Below are 27,201 nucleotides of genomic sequence, written 5' to 3'. Positions count from 1 at the left end.
GTCAGGGGCTAAAACAACCCAGATAAGAGATACAAAATACAATCCTACAGAACGGTATAGAAAAAAAAAAATCACATAGCCCACCTACAAGAAACCCACCTCACCCATACAGAGGGTAAGGCTCAACAGAAAGTGGTGGGGAGCAAGTTTATTACACTAACTACTCTGCATATGAGAAGGGAGTATTAGCCTGGATAACGCAGAAGGTACTATTTTAGATTAGTATGACCAGCATAGAAAAAGGTTGGGAAATGTGTGGTGGTATGTGGTAGACTGGAAGTAAGGGACATTATCCTGCTCAATACATATGCCCCAAATCACAATTAAAGAACTTTTTGGGCAACCATATCTTCATAACTAGCTGGGCTCACAGAGTACCCCAATATGATCGGTGGAACTTCAATGGTGTTCCTAATTGAAATCTAGATAGATCACACCAGCAGATGCCTTCTTCAGTAATGGTGAGAACTGCAGCCGAGGTTAGGTTTTGACAATCACACTAGGGGCCTGAAAAATTCATGAAGAAATCAAAACACCCATACTAAAGATTATTTATATTATGCCCTTGATGTTAAATTGAACAGGACTCTGTCCACAACACAACTGCACAAGCATGTAGAAAGCACTGAATTCCTCCATAGAACGTTCTTTGATCGCAACCTGTTAATGGTTAATTGTGTGGTGGTCCAGACAGAGAGTAACAATTTCAACCTGGAGACTTTAAATTACGTCACTTGAAGACCAGGTATTCCGACTGCAGAGCCACAATGCAATATAACACACCTTTGCAGAAAATAGAGCCACAGACTCATCACTATTAATAGACGGGGAAAAATTCAGAACTGTTATTGGAGGGTATTCAAAATGGCATCTTAGGTTGGGATCCACATACTTTAAAAACTTTTATGTTTCTTTTTTCACGCGTTTATTTAAATTTCTTATTTAAATTTACCGTTATTTTGCCAATAATTTGGTTGAGAGGGGAGCCTCCCAGAAGGAAAGTGAGCTACTGGGCTCCAGTAATAGGGGTTCTTTGCCCCCTTCCCCATGTCTATCGAGGTCTGCCACGCCCAGTCCTAGCCGCACCCTCTTGAAGGCGCACTATTTAGTTATGGCAGCTGCACAGCCGCGCAGCGGACCCGCTGCTGGCACACCTAAGGCAAGCAAGTATGTCCGTCCGTGGCTAGACCACGCGGGGTGCCAGGACCCCTGCCCGTTAGATAAACATTAGGCAAAAGATGGCAAATTCAATCCTGAAATCTTGCAACTTGTCCCTTCTAGTGTCTGAGAATGCCTACATTCTAGGGACATTTCTCTCAATATAGAGGGCTGAGGTAAGTGCAGGTTTGTGTTCTGTAAGAGTGGGTCTGCTCCCTTTATGGCATCCTGTTATTCATTGAATTGCCACTCTCTGGTGAAGCATTGGGCTGAGGTTTTTGATTTCTTAGTCGATCATCAGCCAGACACACTATTTTTATCTGAGACCTGGCTAACTGAAAATTCAGCACCTGAAATTCTTGTCCCCATTCTGCATGCCTTTTTTAAGCTGACTTCATCATGTAATCTTACATTAGTGTGGTTTTTGATCTACCGCCTGCTTGGCTTAGCTTTTAATTTTATAACTGCATTACCGGACATTTTGCCATCTTTTTTGCTGCGATACACTAATTTTCTAGTTTTAGGTGATCATCTTTATTTCAAGGAGGCATCTTGTCGTCTGGCTACTACTCTCATTGAGGATCTAGAAAACCTCCAGTTTACGAAAGTGGAACGTACTCCAACGCAGAATGTGGGCTATATGCTGGATCCCATTTTCTCCAATTCTACTGAAGTGACAGTGAGCACTCTGGAATAACTGAGGTACGTGTTGTGATTAAGTGCCTCTTGAAATGGTTAGGCCCCACTTTTTGTCTGGAAAATTATAAGGTTTAGATTGAAGTGCACAGGGTACCTGCCAACTAGGTCCTCTGTGCCAGTGCTTCTTCCCTAAACCTATTCCACAATTGGTCCTTCAGGGCCCTTTTAAGTCCCTAGTAAATGGTACCTAGATACCTAGGGCATTGGGATTGAAAAGGGTCCCTTAGGTATCCCTCACTTGGGCCCTGCAGACAAAACGACAAAATCGACATGGCACACTGCCTGTGTGCTATGCCAACTTGCACTGCCTAAGGTATAGGTAAGTCACCCCTCTAACAGGCCTTCCAACCCAAAGGCAGGGCACGCTATACCACAGGTGTGGGCATATGTGCACGAGCAGATATGCCCCTACAATATTTAAGTCCATTCTTAAAAGTGTAAGTGCTAGGGAAGACATGGAGAGTACATGGGCTGGAAACTCAACAACTCAATTTCAATATCTCCAAGATGGCTTCTCTGAAACCAGGAGTGATTGGTACCAAGATACTCCTCTCAATAAACCCACACTAATGCCAGTGTGGGATTTATTGAACCATGTACTCAGAGGGCACCTCAGAGGTGTCCCTTGAAAACCTACCAAGCCTGGTGTGGCCACAGACTGGCTGTAGGCAGCCTGCCATCACCAGACATGATTCTGGACCCCTGGGTCAAGAGGCTCTGCTTTCTGGGACCAGAAACAATGCACATCCTGGGTAATGGTGTCACACTTGCTCATCCCAGGATGGGCACAGTGCTTGAGAGAGAAGCTTCCAAGAACTGCCCTGCCACCTTTGTAATGCGACCTCCAGCCTCCGCTGCTAGCAGCGGATGGCAGTCCCTGGTTTACACACCCACTTTGGGTAGTAAAACCAACGGGAAAACCTAGGAAGGATAGGAGGTGTGCACATATTTCAGTCCCCACCATCTTGAAGATGGGGAAATTAGAAGAATCCTCCAATCAGAGTTAAAACTATGCACCCTCCCACAGGAGGGTGGCATAATTGAGTGTGTAGTCACCCCAGGTAAGGTGCTCATTAGCCCTACCAGACACTCCTGTAAAACACCCCTAAATGTTGTATTACGGTGGCTCCCCCAGACCTGGAAACTAGATCCTGTTGGCATACAAAGGACGACGAAGAAGATGCCGTGCAGCGAAACCGGAGGACACCTACTGACTTGGCACCAGTCCTAATGGCCTATCTCCAGTTTCAAAGACCCTGCAAAAGAAGACAACGCCTGTCCTGCAGCCAGCAACTACCATAACACAAAGAAGACTGCTTCCCCTTCGACAAAGACAAGACACTCCCAAGGACAGGGAATCGGTCCCCAAGAAAACTACATGAAGGACTTTGGTGCCCTCCGGAACCGCAAGTCCTGCCCACTCTGCACCGACGCCTCCGGCCAGTATGGTGGTGCAGACTTTTTAGTTACCTGAAACTTGCCCTCTGCTGATCTTAAACCCTTAAGACTGGATCTGTAAGTTGGATACTTACCCGTGAAATCGCATTGTTGTTTTCCTCTATTGGATTACCCTGAACTCTTTGAAAAGTGTCGACTCTTTACAAAGATCTTGGTCTTAAAAAAACTTACACAAAGCATATTTTTGTAAAATTGGTTTGACTCTTCTTTTTGAGCCGTGTGTGTGTGGTGTTCCTCTCCTGTGAGTGGAGTCAGATTTGCATTTCAAAGGCGGCAGGTTTTGAAGCTTGCCAGCCTAGGAAAGCTAATCAGCCGGTCATCCTATGGGAAGGGGTGTACTACGCTCTCACTGGATAGACATTTGTTCTGGGTCTCCTGAGAGTAGAATCCTCTCACCCTAGGACATCAGAACAGTGACTCGATAGCAGGCTGGCAGAAACCAGTCAGTGAGCACACCAGAGGCTGGTAGGTTTTTAGGGGGCATCTCCAAGGTGCCCACTGTGTGCATGTGTTGGTAAATCCCACAATGGAATCAGTGTGGGTTTATCAATAAGACATCTCATACCATACATCCTTTTTTTCAGTGGTGTCATCATGTAGCTGGGGAACTCGTTTTCACCAGTGTCCAGAACATTTTCTAAAATGGCTTCCCTGTTCACTTGCACTGGCAGTAATGGAAATGACCAGCACAGAGACATACCTGCTCAAGGGGGACCCTCTTTAGTACCTCAGGCCCGAAGTACCAGGGCTACCATTTACTAGGGTCTTATTGCGGGTGCTAAAGATATTGACGATTGGGAGAATTAATGTACAGTTTTAGGAAAGAGATATTTCACTGGGGACCTGGTTAGCAGGAACCCAGTGCACTTTCAGTCGAAATCACATTATGAACCAGGCAAAAAGTGGGGATGACCACGTCACAAAGGCGTACTTTCCTACATACCCCCCAAATGAAAGGGATTAAAATAACCTTTCCCAAGAGTTTTTATCTCCAAAGTGGAAAAACCTGTAAAGGCCATCCGTACAGGCATAGTCAGTCCCAGGTCTGTGCTCCACTTTACAGGCTAAAGCCTGGAGGGAAATGGTTCACCTCAAAAGTTTGGGGTGTTCACCTGTCATGTGCATTAGCCACCTGAGAGGCCTGTGGTCAGTTTGAACAAGGAAGTGGAGCCAAACAAATATGGCCTCATCTTCTTACAGGACCAATACACAGCAAAGGCTTCCTCACAATGGCACTCCCAAAAGTGGGGGCGTAAACCCGGGCCTGCCATATGCTTCTAGCAGTAGAGGCAGAGGGTAGCAATACAAAGACAACAGGCCTTTGAAGCTTCCCTCTTGAGCACTGCGTCCATCCTAGGGGACGAGGTGTGACACCTCCATCTAGGACATGGGTACTCACAAACTTTCTCTCGGGGGCCAAATTTACAGTGTGGTTTGTGGCCGAGGGCCACACCGGTGGGGGCGGGGTCAGAGGGAGAGGGGCGGGGCTAAAGAAAAAAAAATTGTAACCATGAGGTTGAACACAGGTCCCTGCAGCAGACACCTTCATCCACTGAGCCACCAGACCCAGCATACACACATCTCTTTCTCTCTCTCTCTCTCTCTCGACCCCTCCCTCCTTCTCTCCCTCTCTCCCTCGCTCTCCCTCTCTCCATCTCACTCCCTCTCTCTCCCTCTGTCTGTCTCCCTCCCTTTCTGTCTCCCTCTCCCTCCCTCTGTCTCCCTCCCTCTGTCTCCCTCCCTCTGTCTCCCTCCCTCTGCCTCTCTCCCTCTGCCTCCCTCCCTCCCTCTGCCTCCCTCCCTCCCTCCCTCCCTCTGCCTCTCTCCCTCCCTCTGCCTCCCTCCCTCCCTCTGCCTCCCTCCCTCCCTCTGCCTCCCTCCCTCTGCCTCTCTCCCTCTCTCTGTCCCCCTCTCTGTCTCCCTCACTCACTCTGTCGCCCTTCCTCCCTCTCTCTGTCTCCCCCTCTCTGTCTCCCCCTCTCTGTCTCCCCCTCTCTGTCTCCCCCCCTCTGTCTCCCCCCCCCTCTGTCTCCCCCCCCCCTCTGTCTCCCCCCCCTCTGTCTCCCCCCCCCTCTGTCTCCCCCCCCCTCTGTCTCCCCCCCCCTCTGTCTCCCCCCCCCTCTGTCTCCCCCCCCCTCTGTCTCCCCCCCCTCTGTGTGTCCCCCCCTCTGTGTGTCCCCCCCCTCTGCCCCCCCCCCTCTGTCTCCCCCCCTCTGTCTCCCCCCTCTGCCTCCCTCCTACGGTCTCTCTCCCTCGGTCTCTCTCCCTCTTCTGTTGCTCTCTCTCTGTCCCCCTCTCTGTCTCCCTCCCTCCCTCTATCGCCCTCCTCCCTCTGTTGCTCTCCTCCCTTTGTTGCCCTCCTCCCTTTGTCACCCTCCTCCCTTTGTCTCCCTCTCTGTCTCCCTCTGTCTCCCTCCCTCTGTCTCCCTCCCTCGGTCTCCCTCCCACCACCTCCCTCCCTCCCTCTGTCTATCTGTCTCTCTTCCCCTCCCTCCGCCTCCCTCCCTCTATCACCCTCCCTCCCTCTCCCTCCCTTTGTGTCCCTCCCTATCCCTCCGTCCCTCTCCCTCCCTCTGTTTCCCTCCCTATCCCTCCGTCCCTCACCCTCTGTCGCCCTCCCTGTCTCCCTCTGTCTCCCTCTCTCTCTGCCTCCCTCTCTCTGTCTCTCTCGGTCTCCCTTCCTCTCCCTCTGTCACCCTCCCTCCCTCCCTCTGTCACCCTCCCTCCCTCTGTCACCCTCCCTCCCTCTGTCACCCTCCCTCCCTCTCCCTCTGTCCCCCTCTCCCTCCCTCACCCTCCATGGCTGCCAAGGTTTCAGATTGATATGTGTGACATTTTCATAGTTTCAGTGTAATTATGAGTGACATTTCCACTAATATGAGTGACACTTCCTCGTAAACCTAATCAAGCACTGAAGACAAGGGAAACGTATAAATATCAGACATTACACCCATTTGAACGACGAGAAATTGTAAGAAGGTCTTAAAAGTACTGCATAGCACCAAAAATGGAAGAGCACCGTGGGACCCAACTGTAATAACCAGGATGTGAGAGGCCATACTTCCTGCAATTGAGCCTCATGTTCCATTATGCTCTGCCCACCCCACTCCCGGGCATGTCATATCTGAATGCATGTGGGATTTTTCTGTATTATAAATACACAGGAACAAGTGTTTTTTTAAAGCAGACTCAAGCTTGGAGTTAATGTAAATTATCCCTGCTGCAGGAGTGTAATCCTCTGAAGCTGGAAAAAGGATTCCCCGACTGTCACCACTGCGTGGGAATGATTTGTTCTATGCTTTTAGCCTGGCACCGTGACCTCATCACCCTGTTCCCTAGAAGGAGATCCTCGTCTGCCGAAAGGAATGAAGGAAAGTAATATCTGCCATTGCAGGGGAGGCAATGAGTGCAATGCGAAGAAACCGGGAAGGAAACATGAGTTCTGTGAAGGCTCACCCTCTGTCATCTCACCCGTGTGTGTGTCAGCCCTCAGCGACAGCCGGGGCTGAGAAGGCTTCCTCAGCGCGCACACACACAGCCTCACCCCAGTACTTCACAGGTCTGTAAAAGACCATTTACATGTTAATGAGGCTTTGTTGTACTTCAGCTCTTAGCGCCCCTGCAGCTCCTCTCTGACAATCACTGAAATCCCCCTCTCCGGCCCCCACAGAGCAGAGTCTCTTGTCCGAGGTGCTGAGGCGGTATTTGCGAACGCAATTTAATTATTATTTTTTTTAAACACGGGTGTCTACAAGGTCCGCGGGCTGCCCGGGAAGGCTTGTCGGGCCGCTGGCGGCCCGCGGGCCGTACTATGAGTACCCCTGATCTAGGATGTGCATTGTTTCTGGTCCCAGAGAGCAGAGGCTCTTGACCCAGGGATCCAAATAAATGTCTGGTGGTGGAAGCTGCCTAGAGCAAGGCTGTGATCACACCTGGGTTGCTAGGTTTCCAGGGGGCATCTCTCAGGTGCCCTTTGAGTACACGGTTTAGTAAATCCCACAGTAGCATCAGAGGGGGTTTGATGGGAGTAGTTTGGTATCAAACACTCCTGGTTTCAGAGAAGCCATCATGGTGCTGGGGAACTGGAATTTCCATCCCATGTACCCTCTATGGTTTCCCTGGTACATACACTATCTAAGAATGGACTTAAATATTGTGGTATTGTGTACCCTGCCTTAGGCCTGGAAGGCCTGCTAGATTGGTGACTTACCATTTACTAGGGACTTCAGGGGGCCTAAAGGACCAATTGTGGAATCGTTTTAGGGGAAAAGCTCTAGCACAGGGGATCAGTTTGGCAGGTATCCTGTGCACTAGAATCAAAACCACATCAAATACAAGGCAAAAATTGTGGGCAAACCATGCGAAAAGAGGCCCTTTCTCACAACCAGTGTCCAGCACATATTCTAAAATGGCTTCCCTGTTCATTGCACTAGCAGTAATGCCACGGGGCAACCCAGGGGATTTTCTGCCCATACAGGTATGCCCTCGCATGTAATACCAATCGCCCTGCTTTAGGGCTGTAAGGCCTGTTGTAGGGGAGACTAATATGTACTACATGCAGCGTTAGTAGGCCTAAAACACAGAAATTTTTGTCAGGTCGTGCTTTCACTTTTGTCTGCATCAAAACATGCTGCTGCAATAGCAGCACTGCTGGAGTTTGGTGAAGGGTCACTTGGGGTGGCACAATTTGTGCTGCAGAACGTGGGGGACCCTCTTTAGTACCTCAGGCCATAGGTATCATGGGCACCATTTACTAGGGCCTTATAGATGGTGCTAAAGGTATTGCCAATTGGGGGAACAATTCTACTATTTTGGAAATGAGATCTGGCACTAGAGACTTGGTTAGCAGGAACCCAGCGCAGTTCCAGTGAAAATCACATCATGTACCAGGCAAAAAGTGGGCGTGACCATGTAAAAAATGAGTACTTCCCAACACACAATAAAATAAAACTATAAAAAAGATGTTAAAAAAGTGAATACATACAAGAAACTACTTGTGCACTGAAAAGGAAAATCATTCAGAATTAGCGTCCAATGTATCCATAAGAACACAAAAGGAGAATTTCCATATTTTAATTACAGAATTGGCATACAGAACTAAAAAACAGTTAAAAAATATGGTTAAAGGCAATAATACTGGCAAAATACCATTTGAGGATAACACAATCCTACCTCCAAAGAAGAGGAAGGATATTAAAATAAACGCACAAATTCGCTCAAAAAGGAAAAAAAAAATCAACAGTCTACTGAATCAGGCAAGCAACAAAAGCAAGTATGGGTCACAATGTTAAACAGAAGCAAAAACAGCCAGATGTTTTGGTTCTTGGCATAAATAGCGCTATATCTGTGAGATACTCTCGTAAAGCTCGGAAAAATTCCTACCTGATCGCCAGCTGTCCTCCACGACATGCTGGATCAGACCCCCAAGGAATGGTACCCGGACCAGCTCTAAGTGCTCGAGGTTGCGTGCTGATGCCAGGCCGGTCACCAATGGGACATATTTTAAGGAGTTGGTGGGTCCTGAAAGTAAAGAAATTATGTTAGTCCTGCAGTGGTCATGATGACCAACCGTTCGCAATGTAAACAACACAAAAGCCATCAGTGCAGATCTCAGGAGGTAAACGAAGAAACCGTGGATGTTTCTGATAAGGACAGTATCAAGACAGCAAAAAAGGGAAAGGAAAGATGCACAAAACCTGAGGGACTACAACCTTCTGCTAGCACTGAGCTGTGACAACAAATGTCATGAGGAAGTTGCATTGGGAACCTGCGTTTATCCATCAGTTGGAATCATGACTATTTTTTCAATCTATACCTGGTGCTCCAATATTGTATTTTCCTTATTACTGAACAAAGCAGAGGTTATAAGCTGTTTTGTGTAGATGGACGCACATACTGTGGGTAGTGGGGGAGTAGAATGGCCCAGCAGTGCTCAACACTGGATTAACTTGTAATTCCATCAGCAAGTCCAGCATATGACCCCTCTACCTCCAAATGAATGTTTGTGTACTATGGGTAATAGTAGTGATAGGAAGACTGCACGGAATTTTTACCAATCAGACTGGTTACTATGTGACAAATCAGATTGGACTTAAGTCAATGCTCCCAGACGCCTTGCCCAAATAGTGTTAAGGAGTTTCTTTACCAGGAACTTCTGCAATGTGATTTTGAGAATGGAATCTCTCATTTCGTTCTTGAGCAGGAAGACTGGAATTCATCGTAGTCTGCATTTGTAAAGAAACATTACTACAGTGTTTTCCCCCCAGAGCATCTTCAATAAGATGTTCTAGAAAAGGTTGAGTGATCTGTGACTGGGGGTGAATGTTTTGCCACTGTGCCACATTCTGTCCATCATCTTCTGTGTTTTGCTGTTCACCCTATGTGGGAAGGGTATACCCAGACGTGGGTCCCGTGGGAAGGGTATACCCAGGCGTGGGCCCCGTACTCACGACGCCACTGGAGTCAAGCTATCCTGGCTGAAGACGGCTGATAGCCAGAAACCGGTCCTAGGATGCTTGATTCCGGTCCAGGGAAGACATGGCTTGGCAGTTCAGGCTGGACTGTTCCCATGAGGCACAGGGTCAAGACTAATTTGCATAGGGCCATGTCTGAACTGGGGTGGCTTGGTGAGCAAAATAACGATGGATTAAGCCCAGATCTGTGACTGTAGATGAATGTTTTGCCATTGAGCAACATTCCGTCCATCATCTTGTGTGTTTTACTAGAAAAGGTTGAGTGACACCAATGAACATTTACACTAGCTCTGAATTCAATGTCTGAACTACATCAACTGTTACTACATTGTATCTCAAAAGGCACTTAGGCAAGGTGGCCAAACACTAAATTAATGATTTCCACGCACCTTATAGATGTGAACACCTCCTGAAGTTTCAAGCATCTGGGAAGGTTTACCATATGATTAGATAACTGCGGTCCCTCACCTCAATTTTAAAACTAACACACAGTCACTGCTTAACTCATCAAGAAACACGAGTCACTCATGCTCACATGAGAACATCTATTCATGTAGACATTTGCCTCGGTGCTTCAGCCACCAGACATGTGGTAAATGTAGTCCTCTTGGTTTGGCAGTCACTACATTTAGACATTACTCCAGTGAGCACAGTCCACATGAAAATGTCTCAACCTGCTTAGCTCAGCTGTAAAGAACTGTTAGCTTGCTGTCTATAGGGCATGTTGCTCAACAAATAACCATACTGATTTTCGTTGCAGTAACAATCTTGTTGAGAGGGGACCTCAGATCGAAACATATTTTACATTTGCGGAAGAAGGCATTGTCCTCTCACCTGCACAGTTCCTCATGACAAAGGTTCGTAAGCTGATGCAGAGAAAATCTTTAAAAGGCTGTGGTTTAGTGAGCCGTACCCACTTCAAGTACAGATGCCTCAGCATTGGGATGCAAGGAATTTCTGGAACATTCACTCCTGAAACAAAAGTCACAAAAATAAATAAATACTACCATAAAAAACATCAAAGAAACACCACTCCAACAGGAACTACCATCATGCATGCAAACATTGCGAGTGCCCAAAAAGATAGTTCATAACAAACCAACAGGTAGTTCATTATTAAACTTTGGTTATAGTGATTAGGAAGCAAACAGTGAACTGTCAATTTACTGTGCAGAAATAAACTTGTAATCAATAAGGTGAAACTCAGACTGCGGTATTGAGCAGAACCTTCAAAACAGATTAATGGTGGACAGCAGGATGATGTCTCATGCTGATCTATACAAATAGTTGGGATTATTTATACCATACCTCACCCACAAGCAGATGATGAGTAGGATAACCTGTCTACAAAGAACATGCCATTTAAATGTAATCTAAATATTGAAATAGGCCATTCATCCCTTTGATTAAGACCAAACGTGGTCAAGTTGGGACTATTCTAGTATGTTGTTTCTCCATTTTCACCCTCTAATTCTAAAATGGCATGACAGTGTTGGAAGGGAATTATTGTAAATGCATCTTATTGATCCCAAAAAGTACAGGCGTAAAGTTTTCCGAGAGGCAGACCTAAAATAACTGGTGGGTACTCAGATTCCAGGTGAAATCCAGGACTTCCAAAATGACCCAACTATTAACTTTCTGGTTTGAAGTTTCTACTGTCGGTACTGATATTCTAAACAATGCAATCTCTCTTTGGACTAAGTTTGTTGGCACAGCAGTTCTTTAAATCGAAGGAAGGAAGAGGTAAAACATTCTGAGCACAAAGACAGAACATACTTAAGAGTGCTGAAAAGATTAACATTTACATGATATGGTGATTTAGAAGAAGGCACAAATTGAATTCTGGTAGCAGAATATTTAGAGAATTGTATTTTCAAAAGAATATGCATATCGCAAAGAAAAATTCATACTGATCGCGTATGCCTTTTTTTATTTTTATTTAAGCCATGTAGGAACAAGAGACCTTCATATTTTTCCCCTCATCGATACTTTGCCTTGAAGGTGTGCTCATACTTTTGTTACATTCTTATAAGGCCTTGACAGACGGTGAGAAACCAGATTGGTTATACCACTGTAGAGAACACTTGAAATAAAGGTCATTCTAGATCTCACAGATATGACATCTTTGGAAAAGCAAAAGTATTTGAAACAGGTCAACACTGCATTACATTGGTGGATCCTGTACTGGTGAGTGGCATTCAGAGGCTTTGAGGACCTATTATAGTTGCAATTGCTGTAAGAGAGCGGTCCGTGTCTAAACAAGGGTTAGATCTATCCTGGTCAGCAATAACAAAGGAAATCCATGAAATCATTTTAATTACAAACCAAAACTCTAAGCAAGCAATTTACTTGTATCTACTCCCTTCTGTACCTTGTCACAGCCCCCATATACCCCCCTGCCCTCCTATCCTCTCCAACACCCTTCTTCCTACCTCCCAAAGGGCAAAGGAAAGCCACAAAATAAAACCTCACATTGAATCCGAAATGAACAATGGCTTCTTTAAAGTGCTATGCCTAACAAACAGCATTACTTGGGGTGACAGAGTTTCCAAATAAACACAAAGATTCCCCATAATCAAGTATATACATGAAAACTACCAGCATCCACAAATGAATAAGTATAGGGAGTGGACTTTTGCAAGTCAAACCTCAAACTCATGAGGCACACTACCACCTCCATTATCAAACAGCACCCTCAGTGTGTTCTGTGCATACATAACAAGTACTACTCTGCCATATGCCCTTAAATTAATACTTTGCAATTTCATTGCTGAAAGGTAGTTCTGTAGCACTACAGAAAGAAAAATAAATAAAAGACACAGCTTCATAACACATTTTACCACTTTTCAGGAACAAATACTTACCTACTAAGTGCAAAGTCTGGATTTTGGCTCCAATTGGAATTCTGAGCTTGTTCTCGGGAGGAATAGGAAAGGCGCCATTGCGGTTTCGAAATTTGCCAAGTATATGAACTTGGGACATGTGGGTCCAGATGGTTTCCACCAATTCCAAGTGTGATGTTTCCACACCCTGGACCGAAGCAGAGAATGTGAATGTAAATACAGCTTGCATTTATGGATGGAGAATTACCTTTTGTAAAATACAAACAGTTTCAAAATGTACATGTCCCTGTCCCAGCACCTTTTATTCTAATCAACAAAAATCAAATGTGGCACAAAGCATACGCTTTGATCATTCCATAGATTCCTACACAGGGCAATATTGCAATGACCAAGATCTCAACGTCTCATTCTTACACAAGGACAACCCTTAAAGGTAAAGATGAGAAACTGAACTACTAATGACATGTAGTCAAGGTAATCATAAGTGAAAGAACAGTATATTACTGGTAATATGATGGAGGAACCAGAAACAAAAGCTTTCATTTTTGAAGGAAAGCACATTAAAGGTAAAAACACATGGGGCATGTGCTTAAAAACTCACAATTTATACTAGCATTTAATATATTGTATTATCAAAGCACTTCATGTAAATTATGTTTGTTCACACATCAGAAATCCTCCAATGATTCATTAGGGTGTGTTTTCACAGACAAAGTACGTTGTATGTACTATGCTGTTATGAGTTCATCGCACCATTTTATTGTACAGGTCTTAGGTGACTCCTTTAACTAGAGCCTGGAATGAAACCTGAATGAGCGTAGTGCATACTTGCAGAGGATAAGCTTTTGTAGGACTTGCTCTAGCTCTTTTAACACTGTTGGACATATGGCAACAAACCCGGAACAAAATCCTTTAGCCCCATGTTTTAATATCCATTGCAACGGCTCTCTTCCCAGCAGTACAATTTCAGGAGAAGAGGACACACTAATGTAATCATGATCATACCTACAGGCTCAATGTAGACTTTAGACAAGATGAGTGACAAAAGGACTCTAGACTTTGATAAACCTCCTTCACATGTGCACTAATTAAGTGAACAAAAAGAAATCTTTACGCACTGTTTAAGAAGCACCACACAAGCCATATCATAAGCAAATATCCAACCAACCAACCAAGGACCACAAATTGATAAGCAGAACACAGGATATAAGTACATGAAGAGTAAATGTAAGATAAGTAACATGTGAACCTCTTACTCCTCTTCACTTCAATATATGCAGTTAGGAGTTTAGCATGACATGACTGGAGCACGCACCACTGTGGCCTTCACTCAACAGCAAAACTCTTAAACCAAGGGCCACATTGGAAGCTAAACATTCTACTACCCATGTACAACAGATTAGACGTGCTTATCTGCCCAAAAGTTATTTGAAGCCCGGAAAGGGATGAGGCAACACATAAATTAAACAAATAGAATCCCATAAAATGGCTCTGGTTGCAGTTTGTATCAATAATGGGATGACAAGTAAATAACATGTCAACGGGCTTACTAGCAGTCATGAAGGGCGGCAACCAGCAAATTTTAATTGGAAAGTAGTTCTCAGAGGAAGGCTTCAAAACGTCAAATGGAACACAACTTCTTACTATGATGACTGCTACTTTAATATTTTTTCCAAAGCCTGACTGAGCAATGGAAAGAAGTGAAAGAATTGCAAAAGTAATTTCAGACTTTTTTTGTCAGACCTCACCACAAGAAGTTTGATGATCCGTAAAGGGCAGTTTTCAGGAATTAATCTGGAAATAAGACTACTCACCAACAGGTTTGGGCAGGCCTGCAGAGCTTCCAGGACACCAGGAATGCTAAAGGCTTCGTGTCCCCGCACACGTCGTCTTTCAAGATATCTAGGGTGAAGGCCATAAAGCTGCTCGATATCCGGCATCTTTCTCAGAAGCGTCAGGAAACTGGAATCTGTAAAGCCTGCAAGGAGGAAGTAGAAATGGCAGAGGAAGGGCAGTAAGAGGAATCAGAATCAGAAATTAGGAAGAATTAAAGGAGCATGGAAGAGTGATAGTAGAGCAAGGGTGAAAAAGAATCACAGGATGAGCAAAGCACAAGAAGAAGGCAGGGAAAAAGAAAGGGGAAAAGGATGGGCAATGCAATGAGGCTGTGCAGACGACTTAGTGGGCGGATACAAAAATGTATGTACAGAAAGAAGATGCGGGAAAAGAAAAACAGGTGAAAAGGCAGAAAATCAAAGGAGAGGATGGAACGTAGGGTCAAAAAAAGTTGGATAGCAAAGTGACTGAATGGGGAGAGGAGCATAGACAAGAGGGAAGGAAAAAGTTGACCGGAAAAGAACACAGAGTGATTAAGAAGCGGGGAGGTTGGTTTATAAAAAGCCAAGGCGGGGCAGTGACAGATGGCCTAACAAAAAATCCTAGAGGTTGGCTCCCTGTCCTAAAAAGGAACACCATGAGGAAGCACATCAAATTCTCTTTGAAATGACGAGAACGATGGCAGGAAGTAAGGAAAATATTAATAGGAGAGCACAATGTAAGGAGGCAAATTCTGCTTTTAATGTAGATGGGGTGGGTTTAAATTTGATTTTTGCTGCAATGGACAGATAATGGAGTGCTGTAGCAATGAGGTTTCCTCTACTGGTGAACATTGGGAACTCTGCAGCTATATGCATTAGTGATGAGCCAACTGGGTGGTTACTCAAAGAAGACCATTTCAACTGCTGCCTGTGGAGGGTAATTGTCACATATATATTGTGAGCTGTATCCAAAAGGGAAAGACTTCACTCCAAGGTAAGATGCTGGCATTACTACATTTATTCAAGTCCAATATGTGACAGTTCAAGGTATATTTAATTTCGCAGAAAGATTCAGCGACCTATATCAGTATTATTGCATTCTGTGATCTTGTATGACTATGCCAGTGAATTTCTTTATACACTATCACTAGAAAAGCAATAGTCAATTGTAGGAAAGTACTCATTTTCGACATGGTCACCCCCATTTTTTGCCCGGTACATGATGTGCATGCCCAGTGCCAGATCTCGTTCCCAAAACTCTACAGTTGTTACCCCAATTAGCAATGTCTTTACCACCCTCTACAAGCCCCTAGTAAATGGTACCACTGGTACACAGGGCCGGAGGTGCTAAAGAGGTTCGCCCTAAGGCTGCAGCCTGACTTGTCCCACCTTAAGAGACCCCCCCACTAAACTAATGCAAGGTTGCTACTGCAGGCTTCATGTTTTGTGCACACATAAATGAAAACACGACCGAGATACATCCATGTGTGCCAGATCCCCTAACACTGCACGTAGCACTGTTAAGTCCACCCCTCACAGTAGGCCTTACAGCCCTATGGCAAGGTGCTTGGTATTACATGTGAGGTCATTGCTGAATGAGCAGATATCCCACTCTGCTTGTCAGTTACATTACTGCCAGGGCAAGTGAACAGGGAAGCCATTTTAGAACATGTTCCTGGGCACTGGTGAAAACATGTTCCCCAGCTACATGATGGCTTCCCTAACAAGCATTGGCATAGCCTATAGGTCTCGCCTTTGGGACTTTATATAAGTGATTAGTTATCCAGCACAATATCCTTGGTGCAACAACATCAAGTGTTGCATGGCTAAACACTTATAAGGTCCCAAAGGCGAAACCTATTGGCTATGCCAATGCTGGATTGTTTCCTTCGTGCTTTTAGCAGACTGCCTTCCATTTCTGAGCGACTCTGTAGTCCTGACTCAGCTACCCTCTAATCCCATTAGGCATTTCTCATCACGGGGTTGCTCAACTGCTCCCTATTGCATAAAGAAGTGGTGCTCGGTTTCAAGCAGGAAGATGGAGAAAGTGTACGGGCAGCACATCCTGGAATAGTGGCTGGCTGGGTACTGTGGCACCTTGCTCGTTGGAGGAAGCTGCACATGTGAGGTGCTACCACAGTGACTATTCTTTGAGTTGAAATCCCAGTTTTCCAGACTTCAGGCCATATCTCGCTCATCTGCCGCAGTTTTATACATCTCTCAGTGCGTATAGGAAGGAGACTTGATGTGCTGCGTTGCCACAGGGAACAAAAGGTTTTTTGGATGCTTTGTACTGCGACGGTGCTTTAATAGAAATTTCCCCCTCAACTTGTTTCTACTGCTCTGCGCTCCCATATCACTCTTCTGAGAGCCTTCTGTTTACACTTCACATTATAGCACTAATTCGTAGAGAAGGGGTAAATGTGCCTAACTGGTAGCTCCCGGCACAAAGTTGTGGAATTTCTCTTAGGATTACTATATTTATGGAAGAGAGTAGATTGATGGTCCTTTTTCTGTTGTGTCTGGACCTACCAATTACTTATCCAAGTTTTTTTTCAGGTGAATGTACAAATGAAGCTGTTGTCAGACGTGAACAGTTTAGTAAAGCAGAATCCTTTCCTCCAGTTCTTAATATGGTTTTTAGGGATGTTCTTCTGTACACTCACCAGCACAGGGCATATACCTAGTCCTTTTAGTCAGCACTAATCTCTATAAACCTAAAGGAGTCCGTCTCTGTTTTTGATTCAAAGTTTCCTTATGTTAAGCTTGACTTCATATATGCAACCCTCTTATTTACTGGGGGGACTTTATTAATGACACTTTGCTCATCTTAAAGACACCCAAAGACACCACCTGTCTACAGAACCCATTAGAGAAATTGCATAAGGTCTGTGAATAGAAGGACCTAGCCATTAGTACTGCTAAAACAAAATTGATGATGTTTAGACCTCACAAGAAGTTTGAGAATTATTTTAAACTGGACAATTCAACTCTTGAACAAGGGCAAGATTGTGTGTATCTGGACATTAATGTGTTATCCGATATAAAATGGGGAGAAAAACACATATTGATTTTACAGAACCTACTTGGACAGTGTTTGGATGTGATTCTCTGCTTCACTAGTGAGTGAGGTCTATATCCCTTGCCCTAGTTGTCTATAGGCTACAGTTTTGCCTCACTCTCTGGAGCACAAATTTGGGGAACCCACCAGTATCCATATGTGAGAACAATTTCCTAAAACAATTGTTGAGTTTACCAAGTAGTAGCCCCGCAGCTCCATTGCTTTTGGCCCTTTTTATTGTGTGTGGTTCATCTTTAGCTAGTTAAAGACCACTATTGTATGGTCAGAGTATGGGAAGGCCCAAGTTAAATCATTATAGGGAGGCTCTGAATGATGTATTTATTGGTCTCTTCAGGCAGTTGATCCACTGGTCGGTCTTGGTAGTTCTGTGCATCCTCTCTGGCAGATATATATCTGTTTTACCTATGGTCTTTTACTTAATCCATTATCACCACTACATCATCTGAGGTTAAATCCACATACTAACTATGGTTACTAGAGAAATTGTTTGCAAAGACCGCCCAAGGAAACCTGCCAAAGTTGTTCTTACTTATAAATGTGTAAGCAGATGTGAGCTCTTTTTAGATGAGGTAGAGCCAAGGGCCCGTAAAATTAACTTCAGGGTTGGCATTAAGCCTCTGAATTTTTATACAGAACAATCACTAGGTCATGCCATCGCCCACACAAAGCAGTGCCACAGTCATCTAGTTTGCTAGAAGACGAGTTGCGTAGTTCGTTCTTCTGTCTAGTGTATGCCATCCCAATGGCTCCTGCTTTTGCTGAGAAATCTTGAAAGCCTTAACCCCTCCGGTAAACAGACCTGTGATGTTTGCAGCATCACATTATTTGTTGGCCACCTTGATAATCATGGTACTTTTTTTAGACCAATGACCAACATGCTATCAACATTATTGCACATCCTTGAGATATGTTTTATTGTATGTTAATGTTGTTTTGTGGGTGTAATCCAGTATAATCGTATTACTGATATGATTGCATGAAATAAAAATACAAGACAACATGAAACGTGACCAGGTAACTGAAATGATCACATATTCAAGGAGTCCTAGTTCATCCACATTGCTGCTATTCCCAGCTCCCACGCTTCTATTATCCCTTTGCTGCAGAAAATGTCATTGCTCGTTTTAAGTGCTGATCAGATAGCACAACGCACAACAGATTCTAAAACATTAGGAACCAAGAGTGCATGTTGGAAAGTAGTTTAATGTTTTGTACTAGGCTGTCTCTTTACTATCCGCTTACTCACAGTGGCATCCTCACTTTGTAGTTTCTGCTCTCACTTCTGAGAACTGAAGCTCGCTATGAAATTGCACCATCGCTGGTTGCAGCTGCCTATTGTGTTCTGTAAATAAGCATTATGTACTTAAAAGGTATCTGCTAATTACGAAACTAAAACAACAAGAATGTGTTGCTGCTTTACATTGCCACTAGCCTTGTCGGACAAGATTCTGGCAGTACCTTGATGCCCGAGGGCTAGTGATTTGAAACTATTTCACCTCGGTACCTATCCTTGAAACAGACCTCCTAGCACAGCAGTATCCAACCCAATGGGATGCATCGGAGGCAAGTGAGGCTAAAATAAAAGACTAAAACCAACGTTCTCATGGTCTTGGGCCCTCAAAGGAGATTCCTATTGCATTCAGTTTCAGGTTTTGGATATCAGGAAACAAATACATTAACTAACAGTTTCAAAAGTAGTGAGTGTAATGGAAAAACCTAATTTATTTTTGCACCTTTTAATTCACGGAGTGGAGCAGTAATTATTTTAAAAACTTTGCAAGACAGCTGAAGTGATTTTGAATATATCACCCATCACCCCAATAAAGTGAGTTTCCTCACCCTTCTTTCACAGTTAATTCCGCTTACATGCTTCGTCTACCAGAGCTATAGGGCTGAAAGAAATGTGACATTGCGGGCCAGTGGGTGTGTGATATATATTTTTTTTTTTCGCAGAGTTTTATATAGTGCAAACTAGACCCGAACTGAATCAGGTATCAGAGCGCTTTACATAGCACCAGTTACGTTACATGAGGACACGCATTCATTTTTAGGCACAGGGAGATTAAGTGATTTGCCCAGAATCACAGGAGGTTTTTGGCGTCGTTACCGAGACTCGAACCCAGATCCCCAGGTCCGAGGTCGAGCGCCCTAGCCGTTAGGCCAACTCCTCTCCGTACCGTCTCCAAGGAGACTGCCTGACAGGGTGTCAGATTGGTTAGACATAGAGAGAACGATTATCACCTGCACTGTCTATGTCCTGTTTGGCTTTATGATCAGAAGTTATTGTCCAAATACATGGACTGAAGAGGCTTTGGGATCCCGGACAGCCTAGCGAAGTGACGCAAATCCAGGGTTTGGAGGAAAACTGTTTATTAGTCAAACAAGCACACGGAAAAACGCGTGCACAGTGGAGGGCGGAGGGGCAACGAGGGGGCAGGATTACAAACGCCACGGGAGAGGGGAGCAATAGGAGAGCGGCGGAAGCATCAGAAGGCAGGGAATGAGTGGGGGGAAGGGGAGCAACACGGTGGGTGGAGGGAAGGGAAGCAATCTAACAGGGAGAGAGTAACATGGAGAAAGTTGGCGGCTGCGCGCATGCACGTGAACGCAAGCGCTAGGCCAGCAGAAGCCTGGGGAAGCACTTTTAAAAGCACACTACAAAATGTCTCGAAGCGCATGCGCGGACTCAGCGAGACCTACAAATAGGGAATGGTGGATTTGTAAATACATGCACACAGAGGGCGTGTAGGAAGCTTACTCTGTATATGATATACAACTAGGTGATTATATTGTGCCAAGAGTCCAGTGGTTCCCCCAGAAGTGTACAGGACTCAATGCAAACCCAAAGTGCTCTGTTTGTGGTAGTGTGGTCAAGCAACTTTAGGCCTAACACAGAGGAGTGTAAAACATTAGCTATACACACATTGACCGATAAATAACACGACTCAAAAAGGATATCCACATCAATTTTAGAAGAATAAGCGTCTCTCAGGTTTTATCTTAAGTTCAAGATGTAAACGAAAAGGTAAGTACTTTTTTTCAGGAAAAATACTTTACACTCTAAAAAGTGGACACGATGCAATTTAAAGGCTTTGCAATGTTAACCTGTGGGAGGAAAACAGGGATGCAGTATTGCAGGTAAGTACTCAACTTACAAATTCAGTCTCCAGGTTCGTGGGTCAATACCAGGAAAGGGTCAAATCAACACGAAGACTGCACCATGAGCAGCAGCCAGGTGCAGATGTCAAATTCAGGGTCAGGTGCACAATGTTAACCAATGTTTTTTTTTTTATTGAATTAATTAATTAAAACAGGCTGACAAAATCTCATAATGCATTACATGTATACATAATTAACCATTTCAATACATTGTTGTTCAAAGCAGTGTTCAAGGCCAGCGCCCCATTTAGATCACATCCCAGCTTCAGTGTTAACCAATGTTAACCAATGGAGACAGTGAGGCAATCGAAGTGTATGGGGTCGGTCTCCTGGAGTTAAGGTAAGTACGGGGGTGCAACAAGGCAGCACCAAACTTACACCCTCAACGGCACAGGGGCAGCTGGGTGCCGAGTGTCAACACAGGGTCTGGTGCCCAATGCAATTCAATGGGGGAAGATTGGTCTTGAAGAAAGGCTGCATACTGAGGCCTGGAGGCCAAACTAAGAAAAACCACACCTTCCCAAGTAAGTAGAGATGGTAGGGAACCTTGGGACATTGTTGGTCAAGTTCCCCAAGGCCCAGGGTCTTCGGGTGCAAGGGTGTCCTTTGGCGTTGCGAAACAGCTTACCAGGCACGTCACGTTCAGGGGGAGTCTTCGAGTTGAGGCTGCAGGCGTCAAAGTGGGGTCCAGCAGGGGTCAGCACATGGTAGACTCTGGCTCAGAAACGCTGCAGAACCTTCGCTGGACCATTGGGCTACGTTGGCTTCATGTGCAGAGGTGGGTCCGAAAGGCGGTTTCACAGTTCCTCAGAGCAGAGTTATTTTTCTTTTAAGTTGGTTTCTTCTGGACAAGTCCTCTTACCACAGGGAATTTGGAGTATTTGTTGAAGGCAGGCAGTGCTCTTAGGGCTTTGGAGGTCCCTATGTTGGAGCAAGGACAAAATACAGCAGCCAGGCCGGCAGAGTTGGCATCAAGTCAGTCGCTGGTCCTTTTTAGGTCTCGGCTAGCGTAGCCTGCGCTTGCGCAGTCTCGCTGGCGAGATTTTATGTTTTCTAGTAGTGGGGCTGAAACCAGCCCCTCATCTCCATTGGCTGGCTTCCTAAACGGCGGCCAGCCATTGGAGAAGAGGGTTGTCTGTCAATTTAAGCCCCGTCTTTTTCAGAATGGGGGGCGTGTTTTTTTGATTATTTCTCTCTGACGTCTTCAGTCAATCAAAAAAACACGCCCCCAGTCTGAAAAGAACGGGGCTTAGTTCCTGGTTGTGCTCACTTTTCTTGTTAACCACCGGAACCAGGCTCCTTTCTTTCACCCGGGCTTGAGAAGCACTCAAGTAGGTGGCCTCGGACTCGGCCTGTGGGCTCTACCGCCGGGGGGCCGAAGCTACCCCGCGACGCGCAGCTCAGACGGCTGGGCCTGCTCCGGGAGAATCTGCGGCCTGCCGCTTGGGTGATTTGTCCCCCTGCCCTCTCTCGCCTCAGCGCTGCTGCATACTCTCGGACCCTCCTTTCTCCTGGGGTCTCCTCTCTCCCCCATACCCTACGCTCCCCTCCGCCCAACGGAAGAAAAATGGGCCTGCTCCAGGAGAATCTGCGGCCTGCCGCTTGGGTGATTTGTCCCCCCGCCCTCTCTCGCCTCAGCGCTGCTGCATACTCTCGGCCCCTCCTTTCTCCTGGGGTCTCCCCCCCCCACCCTACGCTCCCCTCCGCCCAACGGAAGAAAAATGGGCCTGCTCCAGGAGAATCTGCGGCCTGCCGCTTGGATGATTCGTCCCTCTCTCGCCTCAGCGCTGCTGCATACTCTCGGCCCCTCTCTTCTCTTGGGCTCTCCCCCCACCCTACGCTCTCCTCCGACCAACGGAAGAAAAAAAAAACAAGCGGGGAATTCTCAATCGGTGCGAGTACACTTCACGAATCAGAGATACCAAGACAGAAACTTTTGAGGGTAGGCCTGGTCACGGAGCGGCCTGCACAAGGGGGCCAGGCCGGTAGTGGGAGAAGAGGATTTTCTATGGACCAACCGCAGGTAGGTGTAACGAGGCGACGGCGGCGCATTCCCGAATCCTTTCCCGTTGTGGAACTATAAGTGGTTGATAGGGACAACGATTCGCGCGGGCAAAGAGGGGAGGGAGGTGGTGAATGGTCAAGGCCTACCCCCGGCGCTACAGGCCTCGAGGAGGCCGCAGCTAGGCCTCGGAGGAAGACAGCACGCGTACTTATAACAAAAGGGCCGCTGTAGGCCTGCGGCCTCTTAGTTGTATTACTTCTGTTTATATCCAGTTTTCAGTTTAAATGTATATTTATTTTATTTCTGTAATTATATTTTCTAGTCTGCACTCTCACTTGTGTGATATGACTGATCATCAAATCGGTCATTTTCAGGTTTGTCTACGGTGTGCTAAAAACACATCAAGATGGCGACGCCTCCCCCGGGAGGAGGGACTCCGGCGCCATCTTGAAGTTGGTGACGCGCTCGTTCGTGGGCGGAGATAGTGTTCCTCATTTTTCCCCTCTTTTTATCATAATTTTTTATTTCACAAAAAATGCTAACTCGGCTTCCCTTCGTTAATCACCGTCTTGGTTGAAGATCAGTTATGTATACTTATATAAAAGTGTGTTTAACAAACGCAAGTAGAGGGTTCACCCTCTTACTCCAGCAGTTGCGTCACATTTACTGACTAGAGGGGGTATTTCGCGCCTTCCTTCCCCAAAGGTCTTTTTACTGTGTTCTGTCACTGCCAATGTGCACACTGTTTAAACGTAGTTAATCCGACGCAATTTGAAAATGTAAAGGCCCATTAGAAATATAAAATGTGGTGGGAGTTGTGGGGCAAGGGAATGGTAAAGATACATGACTTTTCTGTTTCTAGTACGCCCCCACTATTGACCATTGTAGTTTCTGCGCCGCCCTTAAATCGGGTTCCTGCCCCCACCGCGGAGAAGCAAGGGAGAATGTCAGAGTCCTCCGCCCCAGCCGGTAGGTTCAAAGGGAGCCCGGGGGGGGGGGGGGGGGGGGGGTGGGGAGGGTGCGGGGGAGAGAGACAGAGTCAGAGCGGCCCCGGGCGCTCAATGGGCCGCTCCAACGTTTGGGCGGGTTTTGTAAAGAGCCCCAGAGAAGGGTCTAAGTAATGTTAAAGGGCCCAGAGGGGCCCATGTCTTCCTTCCCCGGTGCCCATTTTCAGAGTTGCCCTGCAAGTGCGCAGGCAACTCCAACGTTAGGGACAAGTGTGTGTGTGTTTGTGTGTGGCTCTGTGTGTTTGTGTAGCTCGGAGTGTGTTTGTGTAGCTCCGTGTGTGTTTGTGTAGCTCCGTGTGTGTTTGTGTAGCTCCGAGTGTGTTTGTGTAGCTCCGAGTGTGTTTGTGTAGCTCCGAGTGTGTTTGTGTAGCTCCGAGTGTGTGTGTGTAGCTCCGAGTGTGTTTGTGTGTAGCTCAGAGTGTGTGTGTGTGTAGCTCAGAGTGTGTGTGTGTGTGTGTAGCTCTGTGTGTGTGTTTGTGTAGCTCCGAGTGTGTGTGTGTGTGTGTGTGTAGCTCTGTGTGTGTGTGTGTAGCTCTGAGTGTGTGTGTGTGTGTGTAGCTCTGAGTGTGTGTGTGTGTGTGTAGCTCTGAGTGTGTGTGTGTGTAGCTCTGAGTGTGTGTGTGTGCGTGTAGCTCTGAGTGTGTGTGTGTGCGTGTAGCTCTGAGTGTGTGGGGCTCTGAGTGCGTGGGGCTCTGTGTGGGGGGCTCTGTGTGTGTGGGGGGCTCTGTGTGTGTGGGGGGCTCTGTGTGTGTGGGGGGCTCTGTGTGTGTGGGGGGCTCTGAGGGTGTGGGGGGCTCTGAGGGTGTGGGGGGCTCTGAGGGTGTGGGGGGCTCTGAGGGTGTGGGGGGCTCTGAGGGTGTGGGGGGCTCTGAGGGTGTGGGGGGCTCTGAGGGTGTGGGGGGCTCTGAGGGTGTGGGGGGCTCTGAGGGTGTGGGGGCTCTGAGGGTGTGGGGGGCTCTGTGGGTGTGGGGGGCTCTGTGGGTGTGGGGGGCTCTGTGGGTGTGGGGGGCTCTGTGGGTGTGGGGGGCTCTGTGGGTGTGGGGGGCTCTGCGTGTGGGGGGGCTCTGCGTGTGGGGGGGCTCTGCGTGTGGGGGGGCTCTGCGTGTGGGGGGGCTGTGTGTGTGGGGGGGCTCTGTGTGTGTGGGGGGGGCTCTGTGTGTGTGGGGGGGGCTGTGTGTGTGTGGGGGGGCTCTGTGTGTGGGGGGGGCTCTGTGTGTGTGGGGGGGCTCTGTGTGTGTGGGGGGGCTCTGTGTGTGTGGGGGGGCTCTGTGTGTGGGGGGGGCTCTGTGTGTGTGGGGGGGCTCTGTGTGTGTGGGGGGGCTGTGTGAGTGGGGGGGCTGTGTGAGTGGGGGGGCTGTGTGAGTGGGGGCTCTGTGAGTAGGGGCTCTGTGTGTGTGTGGGGGGGCTCTGTGTGTGTGTGGGGGGCTCTGTGTGTGTGGGGGGGCTCTGTGTGTGTGGGGGGGCTCTGTGTGTGTGGGGGGGCTCTGTGGGGGGGCTCTGTGTGGGGGGGCTCTGTGTGGGGGGGCTCTGTGTGTGTGAGGGGGGCTCTGTGTGTGTGGGGGGGGCTCTGTGTGTGTGTGGGGGGCTCTGTGTGTGTGGGGGGCTGTGTGTGTGGGGGCTCTGTGTGTGTGGGGGGCTCTGTGTGTGGGGGGGCTGTGTGAGTGGGGGGGCTGTGTGAGTGGGGGGGCTGTGTGAGTGGGGGGGCTGTGTGAGTGGGGGGCTCTGTTTGAGTGGGGGGCTCTGTGTGTGTGTGGGGGGCTCTGTGTGTGTGTGGGGGGCTCTGTGTGTGTGGGGGGCTGTGTGTGTGGGGGGCTGTGTGTGTGTGGGGGGCTCTGTGTGTGGGGGGGCTCTGTGTGTGTGGGGGGGCTCTGTGTGTGTGGGGGGGCTCTGTGTGTGTGGGGGGGCTCTGTGTGTGTGGGGGGGGCTCTGTGTGTGTGTGTGGGGGGCTCTGTGTGTGTGGGGGGCTCTGTGTGTGGGGGGCTGTGTGAGTGGGGGGGCTGTGTGAGTGGGGGGCTCTGTTTGAGTGGGGGGCTCTGTTTGAGTGGGGGGCTCTGTTTGAGTGGGGGGCTCTGTGTGTGTGGGGGGGCTCTGTGTGTGTGGGGGGGCTCTGTGTGTGTGTGGGGTGCTCTGTGTGTGTGTGGGGGGCTCTGTGTGTGTGGGGGGGCTCTGTGTGTGTGGGGGGGCTCTGTGTGTGTGGGGGGGCTCTGTGTGTGTGGGGGGGCTCTGTGGGGGGGCTCTGTGTGGGGGGGCTCTGTGTGTGTGTGGGGGGGCTCTGTGTGTGTGTGGGGGGGCTCTGTGTATGTGTGGGGGGACTCATGTGTATGTGTGGGGCTCTGTGTGTGTGTGTGGGACTGTGTGTTTGTGTGAGTCATTTGCGAGAGATTAAGCTATTGGCATTGTAAATGACAATGCCATTTATTTTTCTGTTTTCAAAACCAACACACAAATGAAAATGTTGTCATTTACAATGACAATAGTTCTAACGTTTGCAAAGGCAAGACCGTTGCATTGTAACTGCTTGTTATTTCTTTATGGAGACAGCTCTTCAGCATCCAGGCTTCGTAGATCGTCAGGAATCTGATTTCAGGGTCTGAGGGAGGAACCGAAATACTAGATTTAGGAGTGTTACAGGGGAGTAACAGGTAGGGACCAATGGGTTTCTTACCTGGGGGGGCTACACCCACTTTTTGTCACCATCCTGTGGGAGGGGGGCACAGCCCTAGCCCTGATTGGATACGTACCACAGTCTTAAAAACGGTGGACACTGAAAATGTGCTTTACCTCGCCTCCGGCACCTGAGAGGTGGAGTTGGTGAAGGGGGGCACACCTACTATTTTTACTACTTTTCCCACTGGTTCCCCCACCAAAAGTGGAGGTTTGAACCGGGGTCTATCATCTGCTGCTAGCAGCAGAGGGTGGAGTCACATTACAAAGGTGGCACGGGCCTTTGGAGCATCCCTCTCGAACACTGTCCTCATCCTGTGGGAGGAGGTGCGACACCTCTGACCAGGATGTGCTGTGGTTCTGCCCTCGGAGAGCAAAGGCTTTTGGTCAAGGGGTACAGAAACAGGTCTGGTGGTGGCAGCTGCCTAAAGCCAGCCAGTGACCACACCATGGGTCTTTAGGTTATTGGGGGCACCTCCGAGGTGCCCTCGGAGTACATATTTGAATAACTCCCAACACTGGCATGAGTGGTGGTTTATTATGAAGAGTTGTTTGGGACCAAACACTCCTGGGTTTAGTTAAGCAATCATGGTGCTGGGGAACTCGAGTTGTCGAGTTTACAGTCCATGTACATTCCATGGCTTCCCTGGCACTTAAATATTAAGAATAGACACATATTGTTGGGGCATATCAGCTCATGCAGATATGCCTACACCTGAGATATAGTGCACCCAGCCTTTGGGCTTGTAAGGCATCCTAGAGGGGTGACAACTATACCTTGGACAGTGATGCAGGACATGGCGCATATGCAATGTGCTATGTCGACTTTGTCGTTA

General features: G+C 47.4%; 1 protein-coding gene across 1 annotated transcript in view; it reads right to left on the bottom strand.

Annotated features, from left to right (window-relative positions):
• The window catches only part of FBXO38 (F-box protein 38), a 226,997-nt gene that overhangs the window by 181,253 nt on the left and 18,543 nt on the right, over positions 1-27,201 (bottom strand). The window contains exons 4-7 of the mRNA XM_078652963.1: positions 14,446-14,609; positions 12,653-12,818; positions 10,623-10,760; positions 8,698-8,835 (exon numbers count right to left, since the gene is read on the bottom strand). Coding sequence (XP_078509089.1) covers positions 8,698-8,835; positions 10,623-10,760; positions 12,653-12,818; positions 14,446-14,609 — 606 coding nt within the window. The remainder of the gene's footprint in view (positions 1-8,697; positions 8,836-10,622; positions 10,761-12,652; positions 12,819-14,445; positions 14,610-27,201) is intronic.

Source organism: Lissotriton helveticus, chromosome 7 (assembly GCF_964261635.1).
Source record: "Lissotriton helveticus chromosome 7, aLisHel1.1, whole genome shotgun sequence".
Classification (NCBI taxonomy): Eukaryota; Metazoa; Chordata; class Amphibia; order Caudata; family Salamandridae; genus Lissotriton; species Lissotriton helveticus.
The sequence above is the reverse complement of the archived record's forward strand: the minus strand, read 5'-3'. Positions and strand labels throughout refer to the sequence as shown.